This window comes from Chelon labrosus, assembly GCF_963514085.1.
Source record: "Chelon labrosus genome assembly, chromosome: 10".
Lineage (NCBI taxonomy): Eukaryota > Metazoa > Chordata > Actinopteri > Mugiliformes > Mugilidae > Chelon > Chelon labrosus.
Window position 1 is genome coordinate 22,103,109 of NC_140360.1, and position 18,297 is coordinate 22,121,405.

Consider the following 18,297-nt stretch of genomic DNA (forward strand, 5'->3'; position numbering starts at 1 on the left):
AGTAATGTTCAGTGCTATGATAGGGAGGAATACAGCATCACTAATTGTCTAATATATTCAATTAAATCATCTATTGCTTTGAGGATTGGCATCAGTGTTAACGTCGTCTCCTCCACGAGCAATCTTTGTTATGTGCTGTCAAGGGTCTGCGTCTGCTGCATGACCAGAGCCCCAGCACAGGCTTGATAGGAAGTGCTATGACGAAAGCAATATCCATAGAGACAGCTCTGCTTGCTTGCTTGCCTGCAGATTGTCCAGTAACAACCATAAAGTGTTTTTTTATTTGTAACAGTGGGACTGATTGCTTTTAAAATACCAGGAGATCATTTTCCATCACACAACCAAAAAGATTATTAATTCTGAAACATTAAAACTTCAGCCACTCACTCCTAGCCAACATAAGAAGCCCTTCAGAATCAATAGCACAATCGATCAGCTGTTCAAAATGAGGATTTTAGGCACCACCACATGGTTATTTATGGTGAGGAAAAGGTCACATAGATGCAATTACAGACTCATTTGTTGTCTGCCACAACAGTGCCATCATGTGTCTGGTCGACCACAGACTGAAAAGCAAACAAGAATACATCCCTTTGTCCCTCTGTATTAAAAAACATCCTCTAACAGGTGGACAATAGAAAGTCTTAGTGAAAGAAAAAAAAAACAAGCACAGCTAGACTGCGGAATATCCAACTGCTGTGAGCAATAAATGGATAACTAGACAACAGAGACACCAAACATCAATATACAATCACAAATCAAACATCTGTCTCTTGTAAAAGGTTTGAATTCAATAAAAGTTAACAATTTCCTCTAAAAAGGCTGCACTTCAGTAAGCTTTCTCTTTACGGTCTATCAGTTTATTGTAATTAGTGTTAAAAGTGACAATCCCAAGGTGCTTTTCTCCTGGTTGGCTCAGCCACATGAATCACCCTTTCAACCCTCTGGGGTTTGCTAAAAGATCGCCAATCCAGCAACTCTGAGCATTTTCTACCTACTGCTGTTGCCACAGTCCTCAGCGCTCATCTGTGCCAAAACAACCACCTGTTGAAATACTGTGTTTGTGTATCTGTTAACAGTGGAAATCGAGACGCATCACAGGCAGCTTTAATCACCACCTCACTGGCTGACAGTTTTTTCATTTAAAACAAATGACAGGCATGTTTAAAATATGCATCCCCAGAGAGACACACTGCGGCATTTAAATTCATCTGATATGGTCACAGTATCAGTCTCATTATCTTACCTTTCATTTGTGTCAGCTGGGTATGCAGCGAGGAGCTCTCTCTGTCAGAAGTCCACTTATCATGAAAGATATCCTCCTCCTCTCCGACCTCTCTCGGCTCCCCCTTTTTTCCTTTTTTTTTTGTTCTCTCTCTGTGTCGTAGAGGGAATAAGAGTGCTGCCACAGGTGGCAGGAGCTACACATGCAGCGACCACATCGTTAGTTAGATATACAACACAAAGGAAGGGAAGATAGCTGCTGCAGCGGTTCAATCAAGCACAGCAACATGTGGTTAGAGCAACAGTTTCATTTAACCTCCTCTCCACCCCCCTTCCCTGTGTGGATGCTGGAGAGAGAGAGAGAGAGAGAGACGGGGGGGGGGGCTGTGACAGAGGGTCCAAATATCCCCCTTCCCATTCACACACAAAGCATCAGCGCCACCCACTCACTCCAGCCCTCGATGGCAACATGAACCATTCAGGTATCCTTTTTAACAGCAAGTGATCAGTGTCTGTGACATGTACCGTAACACCAGGAGCAGCTGGGTGGGAGAGGGAGCAATACTCCCTCATATCACCTCTAATCTATCTCCCTGTCTCCCTCCCCTGCCTCCGGTATCACTGGATAGCCTCTAATGTTTTAAATGCACCGTGGGTGTTTGGCTGTCTCCATGTTTTGTGATCACTTGGTTTGATCCATGTTTTCTCTGTGGGGTTACCATGACAATTAATATGGGCTTATAACATCATTTTGGTGTAGCTGTGAACATGTAGACGGTGCGTGTCCGTGTGTCTCCGTGTGTGTTTGCGTGTGGGCGGGTTGGCTGAAACTCAGCATCCGCCTCCAAATTGAATTAACCTGCAACCAATAAAACCTCCCCCTCTTCCTCCCCCGAGGTCCTTCCCCCTCACCGTCTTTCTGTTTCTCAACCTCTCACACATGCTAACTCACTTTCTGTCCGTTCCACAACAAGCAAGTAATGAGAAAGTTATGTTATATGTTTGGAAGTAAACCTTACTCTCATTATCGATTAACTTTTTATTGTATAGATGTATAATATAAAATAACTAAAGAGGAAATGGTCTGTAGTTCTTGCCTAAATAATTACTTAAATACTACCTCATCAATTAATGATGAGGTACTTTATTTATACAGAAAAATATCAAACATGCGACTTAGATGAAATTTGCCATTTAACCCTCTGGATGTATTAAAAACACAAATCAATTAATTGATTGGTTGGTTAATTGATCATTAATGGTAATTAGTGGCTGTACCCCCACTGTGAAAAGAACAATGCTCAGTAGAATAATAAGCATTTTAACATTTTGTGCATTTTTATAAATTTTACACAAGCAAAGAAAACGTAACAAATGTTATGAGGAAGCTACAGAAAGTCCCCTAATAATTTAGACAGCATTTTAGCAACACAGTTTATGAAATTCTGCACAAAGCAAGTCTAAAATGAAAATTTTAATAAATATACAACGTGCGAGAGACTTTAAAATGTGATTTATCTGTTTCCTTTATTTGATTATGCAGCGGCTGGGAGCACATCATGTGTGATTTATGTGTCAGCAAGTTCACGCTGAAAATATGTTGCCTTCAGGTGCCCCGATCAAAAAGTTCGTAAAAGTAAACTTCAGATGATTCTGTTTGTGAAATAGTTTTGCAGAACAAATTATGACTTTTTTCTTTGTAAAGAACAAATTAGTACTAATGTCACACAAATATTTATTTAATTTGTTGTCGAATATTAATAAGTTACATTTTGTACTTTAAATTATCGACAACACGTTCAAAACAATTGTGAATAAAACATTTCTCACAGATTTTGAACATTTCTTAAAATACGCCATATAATGATCGTTAACATGTCCAATAGTTGTAACTTTATATATTCCCGTTTGTTTACCCGCTTTATTGGTAGTTTTTCTTGGTCAAATGTCGATATTTACGGTGCTTCTGAAGGCATCACTGGAGTGGTCCAGTGGGTTGCGGTCGGTTCAGGTCAGACAGCGGCACGTTCCATAACGTTGTTCAGACTGCGTCAAACTTTAGTTCTAAGATTTGTTTCCTCGAAAGATAATTCAGTTCAAAATGTCCGGTGACTCGTGGTCTGTGGCAGTCGAAATACAAGAAGCTGCAAAGCTATCCACACAGGTAAGTTTTAAAGGTGACCCAAAAGTAACGCCAAAACCTGGCTAACTAACTGGCGCATCGTTCGTTAGCAAGTCGTGCTATCACTGTGTGCAACATGCTAACTTCGTTCGCTAATAATGCAATTAACTGTATTTTCTCTGAACAGTTTGACTTCTCAAAGAAAGTGGATAAAGTGCCTTTTACCCGCAAGAAATTTGGTGACATAAACGGTAACTTAATTATTAGTTGTTTTCTTCTTCTTTTAAAAAAAAAATCTCAACGGATTTAATTTGACCACCGACTTGTCATGGTGCGTTCATTGACTCTGGTGGTGTTTCCACCTGTGCAGGCAACGTCGTGCCGGGGAAGACTGAACATGGGGGCTGGGTAGAAGACGGGGAGAAGGTGGACCTGGCTGAGCAGTCCCTGCTGAATAAACTGATCCGCCGCTCTCTGGTGAAGAACAGGAACCAGGTGGAGGTGCTTCAGGCGGACCCCACTTCTCCTCTGTACTCTGTGAAGACGTTTGAAGAGCTGAGACTGTGAGTGTGCCAGGGAGACCTGTATGGACGTTCATCCCAGCAGACATGGCACGGGTTCATAACATTATCAACGACTCAGAGCCCCAGTAAATCATAACCATACAGTCTATGATCTTAACATTACAAACTGCATGCTCAGTTGCAGGACACCCTTCACCATAGATACACCAGTGAGAAACAGATGAGCACATTTTAATTTATTTTCCATCACAAACACTTTGTTTCTGCCCCATTAATAGGAAACCTGAGCTGCTGCAGGGTGTGTACAACATGGGTTTCAACAGACCATCCCGAATCCAGGAGAATGCTTTGCCCATGATGCTGGCACTGCCGTGAGTTCATTTTCACTCTTCTGAAGTAGTGACAAAACAATTAACTGATAGACTTATGCATTGATTATTAAAATATAACAGTTTAGGCCTGATCTTACCTGATATTTTATACTTTATATCATTGGACTTGTTCAGTTTTACAGTTCAGTTCAACAAACTTAGCAACTTAGCAACTAGACAAGTCTGTGAGACTTTAATGACTTATTTATTTTTACTTCATCACTTACTAAAAAACATCTACAAATTAGCTGGTAATGAGCTCTTTGAGTATTCAGGGTTCAAATGTTTTTTCATGATCAAGTTTCCAGTTTTTTACTCTCAACCTTCAATGCTTGATCATAGTAACCTCATGTTTTAGTTTTTTAGTTTTTTTTTAGTATATTCTGATATCTAAAGTATTAGGAAAGACTGTTTCATGAGGTGTTGTCATATTTTTTGTTTTAATTAGGCCTGTCACAATAATCAATCAATCAATTAATCGCGCCATAAATAAAAACGAACTCGCTAATTTTGCCGGCCTCGATATATTGCCATGCGCATGCGCGTTTGTTTTCCTCGTCTCTCTCTACCAAACAGGCTGGATGACAAGAGGGTTCACGCTGTGGATCGGTCTCAGCACCTGGACGCGTTGGTTCCATAGGATAATGAATGGAGTGAACCCTCCTGTCAGTCATCCAGTCTCTTTGTCTTAGTGGGGGAGGCGGGGCCGCTAGCATACACACACACACACACACACACAGAGAGTGCAGCAGGTGAGCCTCGTGAGGAGTAGAGAGTAAGGTAACGTGAGTAGAAATCTGTAGGACTAAAAGGGATGATTTCAAAGAAGAGTGCCACAGCCCCAGTGTGGGAACATTTCGGATTTAAACCGAATGTATAAGGTGAGCCCATTAACACGGACGAGCCGGTATGTTGTATTTGTTTTAAAGTAGTGGCAACGAAAAAAGCTAATGCAACCAACTTGTACGCGCACCTGAAACACAACCAGCCAGTCCAGTTTTCCCAGCTGTGAAAAAAAAACCGCTGCTCGAGATTCAGAGGAGCGTTCGCACCGACAGTCAACACTCACTGAGGCGTCATCCTGCTGTGTTGTTGGGTGCCAGACTTGGAGGAGTGATGTTAATAGCTCCAAACCGAAATTTTATTGCGTACCAACTGCCACTCAGAGTCAAAAAGATCAGAGAAACCTGTGATTAAACTTGAGAAGATGAAGGGATTGGACCGAGGCGATCTTTAAAAATGCTTGCGTGTGTTTTCACAAAATAACATTTGCTAGCTCCCACTAGAAAGTTAGCTAACATTAGAAATAATACGAAGCTTCAGTTACTTAATATTTACTAAATATTTTGCTAAACATAACACAGCTAACAACATTTTGCTTTACATTAGCCTCTTGGCCATTAGCCTATATAACTATCACATATGTAACACCAGTGGTGTGCAGTGAGGTTCGTGGATAGTGAGGTACAGATTCACAATTATGAACCCAATGGAATAGCTTAAATTCACCTTTCAATTGGCTTTCACACTAACTGGTTACGTTTCATATCTCAAATGAGCATTCTTTACAGACATATAGGTATAGGTGCGTTTCGGCTGCAATACCACAGTTCGTTCACCCAGTGAGGAAAAACACACACAAATGGAGTTGTTAAATCTTCTGATGATCTGATTCATTTTTAATACAGACTGTTCAACAAAATATCTTCTATCATTTACCACTTCCTGTTTTGACTGAAGGTCTAGTTTTTAGAATGTTTCAAACTTAGATATACAATCTTCTATTTTTGGCTTTTACACACAGAAAAGATCCCAATAAAGGGACCACAGTACAGTTGACTCGGCGTCGAAGAAGAGCAACAGCATGAACCCGTGGCTCACTAGCGCCCTCTTTCATGAGGCAGAAGCACTGGCTGCTCCATCTCGTGCTTTTTCAGTGCAGTTTAATGTCAGATAAACTAGAGTAAATATGTTACACTCATACATGAAATACATTAACTAGGCTATGGAAAATTAGGACACACGATAAAAATGTGCACAACCATTATATTGATGGCATACAGAGAGTTAGCCACAGGCATGGCCAAGGACGCAAACCTAACCCAGTTTGTGAGCGATTCTGCAATCCAAGGTGAGACAGAACTTCAGGTCACACAACACAAAACGCCCCTGTTAGATCTTTGTAAGTTAAGTCTTGTACGTGGTTATTCAGGACATAGCTATAGGCTTCTATAGATTTATATGCCCTCATTTCTCCTGAGTGTACACGCTTGGTTTCTCTATCACTTGTAAACATTCGACCGTTGCTCAGTAGCTCATCCTATCAGAGCCTTCATCCATTGTGTTATTGGGAACAGGTCGGCCAATCTGGTCCCGTCCATTAATGTTAACTTTTTCAACACTAGTGGTCATGGGGAGTGAGTGACTGTACATATTCAGGTACATATTTCTTCCACCATTGTCAAAAACAAGCCTACACAAACTGTTAGTCAGAGTTATCTAACATATTCCTGTGGATGGTGGAACATGAGAAGGGTCTATTGTCATTGTTGAAGCATAGGATAGTTTAATTTATACACCAACAATATTTTTATGTTCTGCTTGTTTACTCAGAAGCATTTTATTGAAATATTACCTAGGCAACCAGAACCTGGAACGTCCGCTAGTGGCGACCTGTCAACTACAAAGAGACGGGTGATGACGAGCAAACCGCTTTGCAGTTGACAAAATGATTTGCAAGTTAAAGAATCAACAAATTTTCAGTTTACTGATGTAATATCAAGAAAAGCAACGCATCTTCACACGTGTGAGAATATGGAACTAAAAGAATGTTTCTGGAAAAATTGTTGCCTATTAATGCTTTTCAATGTCAGAATTTTATTTATAAAGCAAATTGACCAAAGTGCTGAATAAACATAGTTGCAAAAGCAAAAATAGCACAAGACAAAGCAGCAGTAGGAAATCAAAATACAAAATTAAAAAACACGCGCAAAAGAAAGCAGTACTCTAACTGAATTAAAAGGCAAACTATAAAAATGTGTTTTTTAGGCCCAGACACTGCATTTAAAAACATGCAGTGTCTGGGCCTTCCTTACGTGTTCAAACTGTTTCATAGTTTTGGGGCTGCAAATGAACCTGAATGGAACATGTAGTTGTAGTAGATCAGAGACATAAGCTGGGGCCAGTCTGTTCCATGAGTTGTGGGCAAACCCAGAAGTCTTAAAATCAATTGTTAAACATACTTGCTTGTTCCTGTTAAGATGAGCTGCAGCATACTACACCAACTGCAAGAGTGAGAGGCCTGGCTGACAGCAGCATACAGGGCATTACAGTAGTCAGGAATGGATGAGATGAATATATGTATAACCCCTTTAAAATCAAGACTTTGAACTGGATTTTGAAGTAGGACTTGACCACTCTGTTTATCCATTTGTCCAGTTCCATATCTCTGTCCAAGTGAGTCTGATTTAGTTACTTCTAGGTGTGTATACTTTCTCTGCTTCCAGACCTCAGAATCTGATCGCTCAGTCACAGTCTGGCACAGGTAAAACTGCAGCTTTTTCTCTGGCTCTGCTCAGCCATGTAAACCCTGCCAATAAGTGGACACAGGTAAGCAGAGTATTCTCATAAGATCTTCTGTCTCCAGAGCCAGCTGGTGTCTTGAATCATACCCTGAAATGTACTCACCATGATACATTTTGTCTTTTAGTGCCTTTGTATCTCACCAACATATGAGCTTGCACTGCAGATTGGTCAAGTAATTGAGCAAATGGGGAAGTTTTGTCCAGAGGTGAAACTGGCATATGCTGTTCGGGGAAACCGAAGTAAGAACCTGAACATAATCTTAATTACCCCTGATGGGAGATGATATTTCTGGTCATTAGGCATCCACTGTTGGTTATATTGCTGCACGACTATCTGCACTGTGTTCAGTGGAGCGAGGAATTAAGCTGCAGGAGCATATTGTTATTGGAACACCGGGAACCGTCCTCGACTGGTGCACCAAGTACAAGATCATTGACCCCAAGAAGATTACTATGTTTGTGCTGGACGAGGCTGATGTGATGATTGCCACGCAGGGACATCGGGACCAGAGCATCCGAATCCACAGGTGAGCTCCTTTTAGAGAAACCTAATCATTTAACAAATGTTTTTGTTTCTTTTTCTTTAAGTCAACAAGCTTCTCTTGTCGCATTTGTTTTCACTCTGATGCAGAGAGCTGACTAAAGACTGTCAGAATCTCCTTTTCTCTGCAACCTTTGAGGACTCTGTGTTGAGGTTTGCAGAGAAAGTGATCCCTGACCCCAATATCATCAAGCTGAAGCGAGAAGAGGAGACGCTGGACACTATCAAACAGTTCTATGTGGTCTGCAAAGACAAGGAGGACAAGTTCACGGCTCTCTGCAATCTGTATGGGAGCCTCACCATTGCTCAGGCCATGATCTTCTGCCACGTAAGTCTGTTTTAAACCCTACTGAAGACAACATTGATTACATTTATTGCAGTTAAAATGAAGAGGTTGGCAGAGGTTACACATCTACTGGCCAATAGTAGAGGTATGTCTGAATTTATCTCTGAGTTTATCTTCTGATAATGGAGAAGCACCGGGTTTTTCCCAAAATTTGGTTCTGAGCATGCCCTGGACTGATGTAATGATCCATGCCTGTGAGAATGGTGTACAAGTGGGGACTTTTTGACCTGTTGCACTTTTGCTTTTTTAGATCATGCTGGAAAGAAAATTAAGTCTAATATTAATTACATGATGGTTTTATTTGTTTGTTTTTGGATTTAAAAATAAAAAATGTATTTAGTTATTTATTCATTCATTTCATTCATTCAGTTTTTGTTTCTCGTGTTGGAAACAAACTTGAAATACCAGAAAATGCACAGACTGCTCTGGCCAATGTTATTTTCACTTTGTTCTGTGCACATTTACACTAACTAAACAAACATTTACAAGTGTAAATACATTATGGTAAACTGACAGGTGTGACCGCTGTTGGTTAATCCACAAATATACTCCTTACAAGAGCCAAAATGAAGGACATTGAGTACCCTATTGGCAGAAATCAGGTTAGAATTTAATCTAAAATACGACGATACAAAATGTATTCCATACTTTTTGTACAGTGTCGCTGTACCTACCCTAACAAATAGGCATACCAAGCTATTATTTGAGGCCCTGGGGAAAAAAATACATAATACCGTGACAACCATAAACCCTGTTAAACCTATATAGGCCCTAAACTACATCAGCTATACTCCACAACCCATCCTAGGCCCCCTTCTACCCACCCTGTGACTGATTTTGCTAGTATTGATCAGGGGAATAGTACTCGAATGTCTTTTACCTAGGGTAGCTGCTGATAACGAAATGTGGTCCAAGCAATTTATTTCAATTAAAATCACTTTTTCTTTTGTTTTTTGCCTCAGACTCGCAAGTTGTCCGCTTGGCTGGCTTCACAGCTGATTGAAGAGGGCCACCAGGTGGCACTGCTAACTGGTGAAATGACCGTAGAGCAGAGAGCAGCTGTCATTGAACGCTTCAGGAGTGGCAAAGAGAAGGTGCTGGTGACCACAAATGTGTGCTCCAGAGGTAAAACCAATGTAAACTGAGATTTTCTAATGAAAACATTTTGAGAGGTGAGATTATGCAAATGATCTGTCTGATGACAAGGACATCTTTAGGCAGCGACGGAAGCTGTATGCTCAAGCGAACATGTTGGGTCGTAAGTTTAGCATGTGCTCTGTATCTGTGAAGATCTCACTCTTTAGAACATACTGCACACCTTTGTATACTGCCAACCTATGGTGTCGTTATAAACAAGGCAGTATGAGAAAACTCATAGTGGTATATAATGACAGCATGAGGCTGTTGCTGGGTGCTCCTAGAAGCGCCAGGGCAAGCCATTTGTTTGTCAGTGTTGGTGTGCCTACATGCTCTGCAGTTCTACGAAATCTGATGTATAGATTTATGTGTAGAGTTTCTGTGTCACAAAATGATTTAATTACTGTGTTGGCCAACCCGTTACGCAGTTCTGTGAGATTCTCTTCCAGACTGTGGAACCATTGGCGGACTTGTCTGTATATGGGACATTGACCATTGAGGTCTCTTTGTATGTTTTTATTTTTTTGCCCTGTGTGCTTTTTTTTACTGTTTTTACTTTTTTACTGTGATATGGATCCCCCTGGGTCTGGAATAAAGAATATAATAATATATCGGTACGCAATTTTGCTTATGTGGATTACAGGTATTGATGTGGAGCAGGTCTCACTGGTGGTCAACTTTGACCTCCCAGTGGACCTGGACGGGAATGCTGACAACGAGACGTACCTTCACCGGATTGGCCGCACAGGACGCTTTGGCAGACGTGGATTTGCTGTCAACATGGTGGACAGCAAACACAGCATGGATATTATCAACCAAATTGAGATGCATTTCAGTACGTTTGAAATTTTTATTTTATTTTATTTTGATTTTATTTTGACAGCAAATAAATCCAGATTTTAATGTGTTCCTATTTTTTCCCACAGACAGAAGAATCACTAAACTTGACGCCTACAATCTTGAAGCAATGGAGAAGCAGCTGAGCTGAATTCTCTGATAAATGCACTACACACTTGAGTTCTTTGAAGAGTTTATTTGCACTGATGAATGCAATTTTTTTGGTGATAATTATTGCCAAAATGTATCACATACATTTAATGTGAAACATTGAGAAGCATGTTGGTTTGCAGTGTTGTATTAAGTTTCAGTGTGCACTTTGATTGTTTTGTTAATATATTTTTCAGAGTGGTATTCAAGACTTGTCTGGAGTTTATTTTGAATGTTTTCTGGTTTGAGTTAGAATAAATAAAAAATAAAAAATTGCATTTGCCTGTTTAAGCAGATTCATTTCCTTCATTTTGAGCTGGACTTTATCTCTGTTGGAATAATAACACGGGTTTATAAAACAAAAAGCATTATTTCTGAATAAATACATAGTCATGGTACACAGAGGAACAGAACAGTGTTCATATGTACAAACTAATGACAGGCTTTATTTGGCATTGAAGAACTGCAAAGAAAAGAGCAATAATAAGAACAAATCTGAAAAACAAATGTTCTAAACAAGTAATTGTCAGAACATCATTTACTATTTACATAAAACTATTGAGCGATACATGTAGCTGTAGTTATAATAAGGCATGCAGGACAGAGTTCATTAAAACTGCCTTGAATATTCTTGTGCAATAGTACAGCAAACCAAGTTACAGTGAACTACAGTGAATTTAGTTGATACAAAATAAGCTTGATACAGAGCTTTGAATAATTTAAGTTTGATTTTCTTTTTCACAAGAAAAGCTCCCCATGAAGCTCTTGAAATGTAACATTTAAATATATTTGTCCCAGGACTTGGGGCACAGTAGCTCCTCACACATTAAAGAACAAGCTCACATTTATTTAGATTTCAAGTTTTAACTAAATTTCTTCTACTTCACAAGAGTTGCATATGGGACCATGTTTGTCTTGTACAAAGGTGCTTTAAACTCAGATTTAAGGTGAGTATGTATCGAGAACCCCTTCCCCCTTCAGTGGATTAGTGTAAGCGCCTCTAAATTCTCCAAAATGATGGTCAAATATGCAAGTGAGACATCATTAAATACCACCACATAGCCAGGGTTCACCTGCAAAATAAATCATTTTAGCTCATTTCTGTTCCACCACATCACTGCCAGTACTCAGGGAGATGTAGAGCACTGATCTGTTGAAGATGCCACACTGTGCCAGAGTCATGTTTAGATCTGTGAAGGTCCTGCGTGGTACACCCATGGTCTCAATGAAAGCCTCTCCGTACTTGACTCCATATTTGGACTCTGCACTGGCTCTCACCGTCAGCAGGGTGTCTGCAGGCTCAAAGTGTTGCTGAAATCTCCTACCACACGGCGCTCTTATAGCAAGAAGCAAACTGGCTTCGTTGGTTGTTGCTGGTGCTGGGTCAGGGGGTTTTGGCCAGACTCTGAGGTCTCCGTCAGCGTTCATGTCCCCATCAGAGCTGCAGTTCTGGGTCATAGCATCATGAGTCAGGTTGAGCTCGGGCATCATTTCATCTAGGCTTCTCCCTGCACTCACCTCTGACCGCCTCCTCTCTATCGACGGCAGGACCTTGTACTTGTTCAAGGACTGTGGCGGAGCGTCAGGAGCGTGTTGCAGCATGTGCAGAACTTGGTCCTGGCTCAGCTGGCCGGCCTGCCACATTATAGGCTGAGACCGGGAGCGGAGGTTTCTGTCCGGCCTGCTGCACGCTTGAGACTCGGGCGTCCCTTGGATGCTGTCTGCCTCACCGCCATACAGGGAGCTGTTTATGGTGGGTCTGCTTCGCCCTTTGGAGGACTTCGGCCTCGTTAAATGCATTGATTAACCTTCAGTCTGTCAGAGAAGACTCCCAGTTGTTTTCTCGGCTTCAGCCCTTCATAAAAAGAGTAAAGAAAGTCATCTAAGTTAGTTAGGACAGAATGGCTTAAGCTGTAAACATAGTTTTAAAAGCATATCTCACCACTTGGACGTATACATGTACGCTACTGAGGAATATTAAAGGTTAAAATACCGTTTATGCGCATTACTTTCCGCCCAGTTTCCCAGTCTGAGCAGGAAGTCCCTTCTCTTGAGCGTCAGCGGGGTTGCCATGGCACTCTGGTTGCCATGACGACGGGTGATCGGAGCGAGGCCCGCAGCCCCCTTGTGTTGGAAGTGTGTAACTGCAGCTAAATTCAATCGTTTTAATCAGTGTTGTCTTTAAAAAAACATCTGTAACGTTGTTTTTGTCGTGTTAATAGTTCATGAAATTATCACATTTTCGTATAAACATGTTTTTATATTTTGAGCTTTGTAAAAACAGTAGTTGCAGTAGTATTTACGCTGTTAAAGTACCTACCAAGAATGTATAAAATAAATAAGTTGAATTAAGCTCATGTTAGTTACTCTATGCACTGTTACAGAGACTGGGAACTTTCTATGTTGGTTAATTTTTTATAGTAATAATCTGAATTTGCAAAGTAACATGTAACTAAAGCTAAGAAATGTAGTGCCTCAAACTTGGGAATGTACTTAGCTCACAAAATCTATACCTGAGATTGGTGTTAAGAGTGTATTTTATGCCACAACACAGTGCCAAAAATGCACAATAACTCAGTCAGGGAATAGTTCACACGAAAAGCCAAAAATGTGGCAAAAATAAATTATATTTCATCAAATAGCAATGCTTTTTCACAGTAATTTCACTTTTATCGAATGTGCAGCTCAGTTCATGGGTTTGATACTCCTGTAGAAAAGATAATATTTAGAGAAATTTATAATTATAACACAGAGTAGTGGGATTTGTGAGAGGTACTGTTTTTCGACGACTACACTCTCTATCATTAGTGAATTGAAAGAACTGGTTAAGTCAGCTGGTGACAAACTGGACAAAAGATTGAACAAATAATTCACAACCATCAACTGGGTGAAAACATTTTTATTAAGATACACAGATCATGACATAAACAACAGTAATGTGTTACATGTAGAGTAACCCACATGCAGTAAAATAATACAGCCATTACTAAAAATAAAGAATAACCCATTATGGAATAAAATTCAAAAATGCCCCAAAACCTGTACATCAGCAGTAAACATATTTTATAATTTTAACATTGTGTGGCAATTGTATTGTAAAGCTATCATTCTGAATGTTTTTGTACAAATGTAGGGATTCTTAATAATAATAATAATGTCAGTGTATGTTTGGCATTTTAAATACCTTTTGGTAGCATTTTGGTATATGCAGATGGTTTTGGGATTGGTTTGAAAACTGCAGCTCTTCCATTAAGGCCGCAGTTAGGTAGTATTTTATCCGTATTCTTACCATTACTTACAGACCATCCTTTTTAATTTAATATTATGGTAATACAGTAGATGCAGAAGGATAATCATCCAAATTTTGGTAATTTACGACTATGTAAAAGGAGCACAAATGTGGTACTATTTAAATTAAGGCTTGTATGAGAAACTCAGAAAACCTGAACTTACATTATTCATCATTCAGATATAAACTTGGCTGCAATTAATCATGCCAACTAATATCTTCTTTTGTTTGACAAAAACTTCAAATGTTCCATTTCACCTAATGTAAAACCAATAACAGCAGAAATTTCTTGCGTTTGAGAATCAAATATTTGATAAATGGTAAATGAATCCACTACAAAATGTACCCAAAATACAAAATGTCAACTTGGTCCCGTTTTGTTCAATAAGTGACGAACACAAAAACCTTTATCAGTGAGGAAAGACTTCTGAACCCTGCTGTTGTTTCCATCGCTTAAGTTAATATTTAATTAATCTTAGAAGAAAATGCTGAATTTAAAAGTTCATTTAAAAGTGCATTATAATGCCATGAACAAACATGCAGCTTTTTATATTTAAACAGTACAGTAGGTACAGAGTCAGGAAAATTACACTTAGTTATAACACAACTCTTTGACAAACAGTAGTAGCAGCTGGCTCAACAGCCTGTCAACAGGTTGCTAATATTTATTGGTGAAGGTGATAACAGCACTTGTTCCTCTCTATGGTAAATCAAGAAGCTTATGCTGAGCATACAGTTCCTCTGTGATCTGATACACCTCAGAGATAAGAGGCAGGGCCTCACCCAGTACAGCCACGACCTGCTCAGGAGAGCCGACATTCATTACTTCAAAGAAAGTAGGCTGCCCAGGGAGCATGCAGAACGCCATGCCCGCAGCCTTACGGACCACCCAAGGGTGATGCTGAGCGAGAGACTCATTGTAGGCCTCTGCACACATGACAGACGTCTTGCTGTCCTCTGTGCTCGTGCGGAGGCGCTCCAGGAAGAACTCCAGCCACCTTAGTGCGCGGTGGAGCCTCAGCAGAGTGCGGCAGCCTGACTCCGGGTGGTTGCCTCTCTCGGTCAAGTCCACAAGTTCAGCCTCCAGCTCATATTTGACCATCGACTGCACGGTGGCATATTGAGAGCTGTTCTCACCGTTCAGGTGGTTCACCAGGATTTGGATCTTACTGACAGCATCCTTAGAAATGAAGCCAAAGACGCTTCCCAAGCAGTTCAGAAACCTAGTAAAGGGATAAACAAACACACTCTGTTACAACTCAGTGTAGCATGTATGGTATAGTCATGCTGTAAATGTCTACACATTATATTCAGTTCAGTTCACATGAGGAATTCTAAGACTCTACCTACAGCTTATTATACCAGTGCAGCTCAGTTAGCCAGAGTTTACAGTTTTACACATCAACACCAAAAAATAAAAAATAAATAATAATAATAATCTAAATTGCAGGTACAACACACTGGCACACTACAGTTACAGACAGAACAGCATTGCGTTAACAGTGTGGTTCCAAAGGGGCTCACTATGTTAAGTGCTATTATGGCTACTGGTAGCAGGTTATTGACATAGCAAGCCCTTCTGCACCTCAGGGTCCTGTATCTGCACCCAGTGTAGTGGCAATTATGTGAGTGTAATTGTAATTACTACACTATATTGCTACAAAAGTATTCACTCTTCCATCCAAATAATTTAATGCAGATGTTCCAATTATGTCCATGGCCACAGGTGTATAAAATCAAGCACCTAGGCATTCAGACTACTTCTACAAACATTTGTGAAAGAATGGATTGCTCTCAGGAGCTCACTGAATGCTGGCGTGGTTCTGTGATAGGATGCCACCTGTGCAACAAGACCAGTCATGAAATTTCCTCGCTACTAAATATTCCTCAGTCAACTGTCAGTGGTATTATAACAAAGTGGAAGTGATTGGGAACAACAGCAACTCAGCCACAAAGCGGCAGGCCACGTAAAATGACAGAGTGGGGTCAGCGGATGCTTAGGCACATAGTGTGCAGAGGTCGCCAACTTTCGCTACAGACCTCCAAACTTCATGTGGCTTTCAGATTAACTCAAGAACAGTGTGTAGAGAGGTTTCCATGGTCGAGCGGCTGCATCCAAGCCATACATCACCAAGTGCAATGCAAAGCGTCGGATGCAGTGGAGTAAAGCACAACGCCTCTGGACTCTAGAGCAGTGGAGACGTGTTCTCTGGAGTGACGAATCACGCTTCTCCATCTGGCAATCTGATGGACGAATCTGAGTTTGGTGGTTGCCAGGAGAACGGTACTTGTCTGACTGCACTGTGCCAAGTGTGAAGTTTAGTGGAGGGGGGATTATGGTGTTTGGTTGTTTTTCAGGATTTGGGCTTGGCCCCTCAGTTCTGGTGAAAAGAACTCCCACAGAGATTTTGGACAAGTCCATGCTCTGTGGGAACAGTTTGGGGATGGCCCCTTCCTGTTCCAACACGACTGACCACCAGAGCACAAAGCAAGGTCCATAAAGACATGGATGAGCGAGTTTGGTGTGGAAGAAGTTGACTGGCCAGCACAGATGTCCTGACCTCAACCCGACAGAACATCTTTGGGATGAATTGGAGCGAAGACTGCTAGCAAGACCAGCTCATACAACATCAGTGTCTGATCTCACAAATGCACTTCTGGAGGAATGATCAAAGATTCCCATAAACACACTAAACCTTAACCTAAACCTTGTGGAAAGCCTTCCGAGAAGAGTTGAAGCTAGTACTTTCTTCAATTACAAGCTTCTTTAATTTGCTTTGTGTTCCTGGTTGTTTCTTTAGTTCATCTGGGTTTGTAAAGAACCAGCAGGGGGCCTTTCTTTTTTTTTCTCCTTAGCAAAAGAGACAACAGGAGCTATCCTTTCTTTGTTCCTTAGTTTGCCTGCAATGTTCGAATAAACCACAAAGAAACGCAAAACTATGGTGCGGGCAATGGGCTCTTCAACCTGCATCATCAGTGGCTGTTTGATCTTGTGTTTGCTTCAAGTTGGATTTTGGACAACCAGTTTTAACATGTGACTTAAAAAAACAAATAAAATTTCAGTCAGTGTCTATTTTCGAGTCCATAAGTGGTTTCCATTTTACCAGAGGCAATTTCTCACATAGTTTACTTTCAGTTCCTTTTCAGATGATCAAATATTTATGGGGGGGGGGGGCAAATACTGCTTCAAATAGCTTGATAATGCATAACAGTATTATAAGGAATAAACAAATTTACCTCTCATTCTTGATATTATAATAAAAATATATCATAGTTTTACTTTCATCGGTTTTAAATACAGGGTTTATACCGGAGTATTTCCGCACTAGTCCGTTGGTGACCGCAGTCATGGGACTTCTCCCCTTTATCAAATACTTCTTCCATCAGTATATAATGCCAACACATGTCAACACACTTGAGTCTAAACACTTACTTTATAAGTCCACGCCATCCCGCGACATAGTGTTCAAGATAGACCTCTTTATTTGGTGACAGACACAACTTAAAAGTCTCGAGGACCTCCAGGAAGCAGAATTTCTGGTCTTCTGAAGCCACTGAATCAGCCATGGTGCTCTACAAGGAAGTGCTGTCGACAAACACCAACAGGAAACCACTGAATGAGACCCCAACACGCGAGAGGTGAACAACACAAGAATGAACGCGTTACCTGCTGGAGAAGTTAAAAGTGAAAGGCAAAACAAGCATTTCTCTTCAGCGACTACGTGAAACGTCAAGTCAGTCCTGTTCTAATCCGCTTCTCCTGCGCAGACTCGAGACGGGATCATCAGGAAATTGGCGAACTTACCTTCAAAATAAAAGAGCTGGAAATTCAGCACGTGTGAGTTTAGTTTAGTTACGTTTTTTAGTTAAGGAAAAGGGCTTACATTTTTAGAAGCAATGTGCTTGTTTGAATTAAAGATTGCACCTGAAAACAATGTAAACAGGTGTCTTAAAATGAAAAACATTGAAAGCTCATGTCTCAGCTGTGAAAGCTGCTGAAATTAAATTGTATGCCATTTTATAAGAATAAACGATTAGTAAATTAACTGAAAAAAACTTTTTGCAGATTAATAAATGATAAAACTGATCATTATTTACTAATACGTAAATGGAATAACTATTTCATTTCAAAGAGAACATTTTTTTATTTTTTTTGCATGAAATAAGAACAG

At 40.4% G+C, this 18,297-nt stretch overlaps 3 protein-coding genes across 4 annotated transcripts; 1 reads left to right on the plus strand and 2 right to left on the minus strand.

The window, feature by feature from the left end:
* Positions 1-3,255: 3,255 nt before the first annotated feature.
* Positions 3,256-11,127, plus strand: ddx19a (DEAD-box helicase 19a). Its single transcript, XM_084554208.1, has 11 exons — positions 3,256-3,388; positions 3,534-3,597; positions 3,717-3,909; positions 4,149-4,241; positions 7,748-7,850; positions 7,951-8,065; positions 8,175-8,352; positions 8,457-8,694; positions 9,675-9,837; positions 10,493-10,684; positions 10,776-11,127. Exons 1-11 carry the CDS (start codon positions 3,326-3,328, stop codon positions 10,835-10,837), a joined length of 1,464 nt encoding a protein of 487 aa, XP_084410334.1. The 5' UTR covers positions 3,256-3,325; the 3' UTR covers positions 10,838-11,127.
* A 126-nt stretch (positions 11,128-11,253) lies between these two features.
* ubxn10 (UBX domain protein 10) lies at positions 11,254-12,808 on the minus strand. Its single transcript, XM_084554209.1, has one exon. The coding sequence runs from the start codon at positions 12,634-12,636 to the stop codon at positions 11,932-11,934; it is 705 nt and encodes a 234-aa protein (XP_084410335.1). The 5' UTR covers positions 12,637-12,808; the 3' UTR covers positions 11,254-11,931.
* A 909-nt stretch (positions 12,809-13,717) lies between these two features.
* On the minus strand, positions 13,718-17,910 carry cptp (ceramide-1-phosphate transfer protein). 2 transcript variants are annotated; one of them, XM_084552772.1, is made up of 3 exons: positions 17,793-17,892; positions 17,559-17,711; positions 13,718-15,348 (listed from the first exon to the last, which is right to left on the minus strand). In XM_084552772.1, the coding sequence occupies exons 2-3, from the start codon at positions 17,690-17,692 to the stop codon at positions 14,826-14,828; spliced, it is 657 nt and encodes a 218-aa protein (XP_084408898.1). In that variant the 5' UTR covers positions 17,693-17,711; positions 17,793-17,892; the 3' UTR covers positions 13,718-14,825. The 2 variants fall into 2 exon arrangements, with proteins under 2 accessions (XP_084408898.1, XP_084408899.1); XM_084552773.1 differs by having other exon boundaries at positions 17,559-17,910.
* Positions 17,911-18,297: the final 387 nt, after the last annotated feature.